This window comes from Rutidosis leptorrhynchoides, chromosome 4 (assembly GCF_046630445.1).
Source record: "Rutidosis leptorrhynchoides isolate AG116_Rl617_1_P2 chromosome 4, CSIRO_AGI_Rlap_v1, whole genome shotgun sequence".
Taxonomy (NCBI): Eukaryota; Viridiplantae; Streptophyta; class Magnoliopsida; order Asterales; family Asteraceae; genus Rutidosis; species Rutidosis leptorrhynchoides.
Window position 1 is genome coordinate 421,989,472 of NC_092336.1, and position 7,993 is coordinate 421,997,464.

Genomic DNA, 7,993 nt, shown 5'->3' on the forward strand with positions numbered 1-7,993 from the left:
ATATATTTAAGTACCCTTCGGTTGTTTTCGACGATTCGCGAACAATTATATGTAAATAGATACATATATACTATAACTTGAAAAGGTAACAATGTATTAATTATTTGATACCGTACATTAAACTTATTGGTTTAAGTATCTATTTGAATATATATGATAAGTTGAAATATTTATTATTAAAATTTATTTATAAATAACTTCCAATGTGTATTTAAAAACTGATTTATGTATATTAAAAAGATATATACATATATATAATTTCAAGTTATTTAGTAAACGATAGTAACATTTTCAAATTGCTACAGTACCCAAAATGCTACAGTGTTTTCGAAAATCACTATTTGCTACAGTGAAATGGACTTTGCTACAGTGAATTGCTACAGTGGTATAGTTTATGGATGATTTAAGACTATATTTTGACAAAGGTACGATTCACGAAACGTAAAGTACAAGTTTTCTCAGTATACGATAGGACGTTCGAAAAATCGGAACCGGGACATAAGTCGAGTGACGACGTACGACTTATCGGAACGAAAATTACAAGTCAACTATGCATGTGAATTTAATATAATATATAATTAATTATATAAATTAAATATATTATATTTATAATTAAAAAATATGTCGACAAACTAGAAGTTAAAAGATCATGAGCTGGAAATCCATCCCATGCGATCGCATGGGAAATGGTCTTGGAGGCCATGCGATCGCATGGCAGCCCTGGACAGGCCACACCTATAAAAGCTCGAGATATCTACCTCTGTTTTAATTTAAAAATTACTCCGTATTATATTTATCAATTATATTATTATTATTATTATTATTGTTATTATTATTATTATTATTATTATTATTATTATTATTATTATTATTAAGATTAATATTATTATTAATCTTATTATTATTAGTAGTATTTGTATTATTATTAGTATTATACATAAAATACTACGACGAGGTCATGAGCGTGTCACTTTCAAAATAGTTTTATGAGCGGGATAAAGCTAAGGAAATTATGGGTTATTGCCAAGGAGGTTATGGGTAATATTCATGGGTATTATTTGCAAGTCAAACCTAGTGTTATCATCTCCGTTACGTCTACGTATTTTTTTACAATATTGAATCTCAATATTGATATGTTGAGATCTACGGTTATTTGGTAATCCGTGTTTCGATCACATTTTGGTGAACGACTTTATATGCTGCTAAGGTGAGCTCATTTGCTCCCTTTTTATTTACATTTTTGGGACTGAGAATACATGCGAATGCTTTTATAATCATTTTATGAAATTGATATAAATGCTAAACTGATTTGATGTGAGTTTCATATGATCCCTTTTACTCAATATATTTTTGGGCTGAGAATACATGCGACTGTTTATAAATACTGAAAATACTGGATTTATATGCGTGAGTTTCATTTGCTCCCTTTTTAATTGCTTTTGCAATATATATTTTTGGGCTGAGAATACATGCAATTTATTTTAAACGCAATGGATACAAGTACATACTTAATTCTACACTGAGTTTGAACCGAAAATCCCTTAGCTTTGGTAACTAGTAGCTGCCAGTACATAGGATATGGACTGGTGGGCGCGAATAACAGTATATGGATCCATAGGGCTTGATATCCCCGTCCGAGCTAGAGCACTAGCCTTTTAACAGATGTATGCTATTTGAGAAGCGTACACGTTGGTTTGCGTGTATTATTAAGATGATTATACAAAGGGTACAAATTATATATACGTTAAGTTTAGTTACCAGGGTGCTCAATTTCGTAGAATATTTTGATAAACGTTTCTGGATTGAACAACTAAAATCTTGTGATCCACCTTTATATACAGATTATGCGCAACATTAAAACTATGAACTCACCAACCTTTGTGTTGACACTTGTTAGCATGTTTATTCTCAGGTTTCCTAGAAGTCTTCCGCTGTTTGCTTAGATGTTAAACAAGCTATGTGCATGGAGTCTTACATGACATATTTTTCAAGGAGACGTTGCATTCACCAAATCATCACCATGTATCTTATTTTGACTGCATTGTCAACGGAAATACTGTTGTAAACTATTATTTATGGTGATTGTCTATATGTAAAAATCATCAGATGTCGAAAACATTTTGATTTAAATATTCATTTATGGTGTGCCTTTTCAAAAGAATGCAATGTTTACAAAACGTATCATATAGAGGTCAAATACCTCGCAATGAAATCAATGAATGACGTGTTCGTCCATATGGATTTGGAGCGATCGTCACATGTAAACTGTTCCAAAATTTTAAGAATTTCATGGAAATGTTCCATAACAAACCTTGAATCCACCATTTTGTAATTATTAAAATTACTCACAAGAAACTTCTTACTTGAAGCATTCTCGACCACGTATGTGGATTCAATTTAATTGAATCCCATAATTCCTTTGTAGATTCAACATATTGATAAACATCAAAGAGGGTATTAGACATACCATTAAGAATAGGACCACGACAATTGTAGTCATCATTATCCCACTTGTTTCTTTTTCTTTATTTGTTTCAATGTTTTGTCTTCGGTAATTTCTAGCATGGGGGTCGACAGAACATAAACAACCTTCAATTTAGTAAAAATAAAATGCATCTCCTGTTGGCATCTTCGAAAATTAGCACCTTCAAAGTTATCCAATTTTCCAAACTTGGCTGTCATCTCTTTCACCGATTCACCGGACATGATTATCATCAAAAACTAAATTGATTTGTTAGAAAACGGGGTTGTAATTGATAATCTGATTGTTTCTTGAATCGTGTAATCACTTTCTTAATTAAGTATTTCGACCCTACAAGCATTGGGTATCACAAAATCCTAATTTGGATAATAGAAGAACGAGATTTAACTTCACGCAAGAAGATTCAAATCTAAAACGTAAAAAAGAAAGTGTGTGTTTCCGTTATTCGTATGTGAAAGCATGTAAATGTTTTCTGGAAAGAAAACACATTGAATTAGGTTGCCATTCAAAAAGGTGCAATGATAGGGTGTAATGAAAGAATGCAACTTTTCGTTATTGGTAGGAAAAACTTTACCCGAAAAGGTGTATCAGTTAGTGGAAAAATTCGTTGGGATGCGATTTTCGATATACAATGTAGTACCCAAAATTTTCGAGCACGGGGCACTGCACCTCGACCCTGCCAGGTGCGTTGCCCCTAAGACCCTGCAAGGGGGCGCAGTCCCCTTAACCCCCGTAATATCTGTAACGGTATCTGGTCAACTCTTACGGGCGTGCACTCCACACTCTCCAGACCCGTTTATAAGTATAACTAGTCAACTTTCGTTTTCAAGTAAATCTCAATTAGCTAAAATAATTGTGAGATGACACTAAAATCACCAACAACGTTGTGGAGACTATTTCTTATCGTGGAACACTATCTATGGCGGTGGTTTGTGCACAAGGGTGTTTCGAAGCGCGAAACACATTTTGTTTCTATCGTAAGTGTTTAAGAATATGAAATGAGTCTTAATTATTAGTGTAATCATATCAAATAATATGGATTTCTATTGGATTTCGATGTGATGCTAATTGGCAGAACCATGCCGAATTGAGTGTTACCATTACATGTGTTCTGTTCATCTGAATGCCCTTCTTTTGTGTTCTGTTTTTTGTCCCCCTTTTATTGTTGTTGTGTACTTGACTCTTTTTAATTGAATATCTCCAAAGAAGTACTTAAGTCTCCACCAGCAGTTGCTGAAACCTTGAAGTTGATACCTCATGCCCCACCTCAATCAGCATGAGATGACAATTTGGAATAACAGGTTTCCTGATAAACGTTTATGTGTTATTGACTAAAGAATAATTAGGAAGTTATTGTATGCATTTACTTGGATGGTGTGCTATTGAATTCACACTGACATTTACTTAGTTGGTGTGCTATTGAATATACTCTGCAAAACTTATTTACTTAACAGCTTCATAATGATACGCATACCCGATTGGCTCGTGTTGCGCATCACACTTGCACCAAAGGCGCGCAGATCTCACACTCTGGCATTCCAGGCGCAAGTAAATGTGCGCTAGGATAGAATAGTGTGCTAGAAGAGGATGACGTGTCTCGTACTTGCCACGATCTCTGCAAAAGAACCGGCAGTCAGCAGAGAGCAACAATACTGTCCTCTGGTCCCCGTCCCCTGAACGGCCAGGCAGTACCGACAAGAAAGCAACATGGAACACGTGGATCCAATAAGCAAATGACACTGTAGCTATAAATAACGGACTCGAATCACAAAACAAAGCATCTGTTCTCGGAGGACTTACACACATACTATTTTAAGTATCCATGTACGGACCTTCCACGCTATCTGAGATAGCGCAATTTTCCCCGCGCTACCGGACTTAAAGCATTTCACTAGACACTCTTGATATACAGGTAACGTGCTATGAACATAAACCCTATAACCCAGTGCGAGCCATCGCTGACCGGACTACCCGTCGATGGTGGGTCTATGTTTAACCACCACCGCTGAGATCCTCATCTCGCAGGGGGTTATTCACGGTACTCAGGACCGGAGAGTTAAACTTAGTTGACCCTTAAATCCCCTTTTTTTGATGTCAAGCATGGACCGAACCCGACCCGAATATTTTATGCTTGATCATTTGGCGCCATCCGTGTGACATACAAGTTAAAAGGTTTTGATTTGATCTTTTTTCTACATGTCCACTACTCATTTATTTTTTCCATACAGGCACCTGTTGAGAAAAGATAAGTGCATTCAATGGCCAGCTGCCGACCACAGCTAGGAACAAAGTGCAAAGCTGGCGCTGGCAAAAGCTCGGGGATGACGGAGTTATCGTTCCCCGCCATCCAGACATTCCAACACTTCCTGCGTGCCCATTGTAGTGCAGGGATATCTGCCCGAGTCAGGTCATGGCGTTAATCGCCTTCATATGGACAACGGCAGTAGCGTTGACATCATGTACGAGCATTGCTTCCGACAGTTACCCACAACGGTGAGGTGAACCATCAAGCCCCCGACTACGGCCTTATCCGGATTTTCAGGAGAATTAGCGTGGCCTATTGGAACTTTAGATTTGAAGCTGGAACTGAGAGACAGCAAAGATAAATTAAAAAAGCGTACTGAGAGCATAGAATTTTGTGTGGTGCGCTCATATTCTAGATACAATGCTATACTAGGAAGGACCTCCATTCAAAAATTCGGTGCCATACCATCCACAATCCACGGGATGGTCCAATTCCTGACAGATCAAGGAGTCGCCACCCTCGAGTCAACACCATTGGACGCCTTGTGCGCATTTGTTACCGACAAAGGAAGCGCTACTCCCAAGGAAAGGGGCACGAATGAGTGGTGGGTTATAGTTAATCCCGAGTATCCGGAACAGAAGGTAAAAATAGAGGGAGCCTCAAACACGAAACTAAGGAAAAGCTGAGGAATATCCTCATTTCCAATTCTGACATGTTCTGTTGGCGCGATGCTGATATGACTGGAGTACCGCGAGAAATCGTGCATCATTACCTTCGCGCTAGCATTAATTTGACCCCTATCAAACAAAAGAAGCGGCTAATGGCACCCGAAAGGAGTGAATGGTTGCGGAGAGAAGTGGACAAGCTGGTTAAAGCTAACATACTGTGCAAAGTGAACTACCAGACATGGGTAGCTAACCCTGTGCTGGTGGCCAAGTCCGATGGAACGTGGCGGATCTGTATCAATTTTAAAGACATCAACAAAGCTTGTCCCAAAGACAACTATCCTCTGCCAGAGATAGACTGGAAGGTTGAGTCGCTCGCTGGTTTTAGGTTTAAATGCTTCCTAGACGCCTATAAAGGATATCACCAAATATAAATGGCGGAAGAAGATGAAGAGAAGACCGCGTTCCACACAGACCAAGGGATATACTGTTACACCAAAATGCCCTTCGAACTGAAGAACGCAGGTGCCACCTATCAGCGCACCATAGATACAGTATTCGCTAAGCAAATCGGGCGCAACCTTGAGGTGTATGTTGACGACCTCATCATTAAAAGCAATACTGAGGAACAGTTGTTGGCCGATATACTCGAAACGTTTAACACACTCAGGAGCATCAACATGAAGCTCAAACCTGCCAAGTGTAGTTTTAGGGAAGAAGAAGGGAATTTTCTAGGGCACATCGTGACTCTGCGTGGAATCAAGGCTAACCCGAAGAAGATAGAAGAGACTGAAAAGATGCCCTCCCCTAAAACAAAAAAGCAAGTTCAAAGCCTCAATGGAAAATTAGCCGCATTGACACGATTCCTATCTAAGTCCGCGCTGAAAGATCGCTCCCGTTCTTTCATACCTTGAAAGACTGTGCTAAAAAGTCGGATTTCAAATAGACAGGCGAGGCAGAAAAGGCATTCCAGGAGATGAAGACACTCCTCAAAGATCTCCCCACACTAACAGCGCCGATTGCGGGTAAAACCTTGATACTTTACCTTGTGGTGTTTAAGGAAGCAGTTAGTTCCGTCTTAGTTGCTGAATGGGGAGACGCCCAAATGCCAATATACTTCGTCAGCAAAGCGCTATCAGGAAGCAAGTTGAACTATCTCCCCATAGAAAAACTTGTGTACGCGCTTGTCGTTACTGCCCGACGTTTACGCAGGTACTTCCAAGCACATCCGATTAAGGTAGTCACTGATCAACCTATTCGGAAGCTGCTCTATAAACCAGAGATATCGGGTAGGCTAACCAAATGGGCGAGAGAGTTAGGCGAGCATGAAATTGCGTAATGTGCTAGAGGCGCTATCAAGGGGCAGGTGATGGTCGATTATTTGGCTAAAACGGCCGCTGATATGCTGGCAATATGTGACCCTGAGCAACTTCCCGTGCCTCCTCTCGAACTATGGGAGCTCTATACCGATGTCACAACAAGCTCTGAGGGTGCTGGCGCAAGGTTAATCCTCACAGGTCTGCATCAGGAAGATCATACTTATGCTTTGCGGTTCAGCTTTAAGGTGACAAACAACGAGGCAGAGTACGAAGCGCTATTAGCAGGGATGCGTATAGCCCAAGAGTTGGGAATAAAAAAGCTACAAGCCTATGTGGATTCACAATTAGTCGCTAATCAGATAAATGGCACGTTCGACGCCAATGAAAAATCCATGCAATCATACTTGGCTCTGGTCCACTCTCTGGCCGATACATTTATCGACTTCAGGATCAGTCAAATCCCCAAGAGTCAAAACAAACAAGCGGATGTACTTAGTAATCTAGCAGCTCTCACCTTCAACCATCTGGAAAAGAAGATATTAGTGGAGCAAGTTTTCAAAAAATCCATTGAACCGGAGATAACGGTTGCATCTGTAGAGGAAGAAGAAGCAACTTGGATGACAGAAATTATAGAATTCCTGTGCACTGGATCCTTACCCGAGGATGAGAAGGAAGTAATGAAGATTAGAGTGAAAGTGCCAAATTATGAAATGAGAGGAGAAATCCTATATCAAAAATCTTATTTGGGCGCATCACTACGCTGCATAGGACCTAAAGAAGCCATTGTGATTATCGATGAGATTCACAAGGGATCGTGCGGGTTACATTCTGGATCAAGGATGGTTACTGAGAGGATTAAGTGACTAGGGTACTATTGGCCCCGAATGTACACTGATACGGTAGAACGGATAATAATTTGCCAAGAATGCCAACTGCATGCACCCTTTGGTAGGGCGCCACATCACCCTATGATACTTATCACATGGCCGTGGCCATTTTGCAAGTGGGCTATTGACATTGTGGGACCTTTCCCAAAGGGCGCGGGAAATGCTGAATATCTAGTGGTTGCTATCGACTTCTTCACCAAATGGGTAGAAGCAAAACCACTGCGTACCATCACCAGTAAGCAGATTAAAGATTTCTTTTTGGAAAAGCATCGTATGCAGATTCGGTGTACCTAACGAAATTGTTAGTGATAACGGTACACAATTTGAAGGCAACCCCTTCCACAGCTGGTGTCAGGATTTGAATATCAAACAGCGCTTCACCTCCGTCGCGCACC

General features: G+C 39.7%; 1 protein-coding gene across 1 annotated transcript; it reads left to right on the forward strand.

Annotated features, from left to right (window-relative positions):
• Positions 1 to 6,761: 6,761 nt before the first annotated feature.
• On the forward strand, positions 6,762 to 7,574 carry LOC139842059 (uncharacterized). The gene has a single exon (XM_071832235.1). It carries the CDS (start codon positions 6,762 to 6,764, stop codon positions 7,572 to 7,574), a length of 813 nt encoding a protein of 270 aa, XP_071688336.1.
• Positions 7,575 to 7,993: the final 419 nt, after the last annotated feature.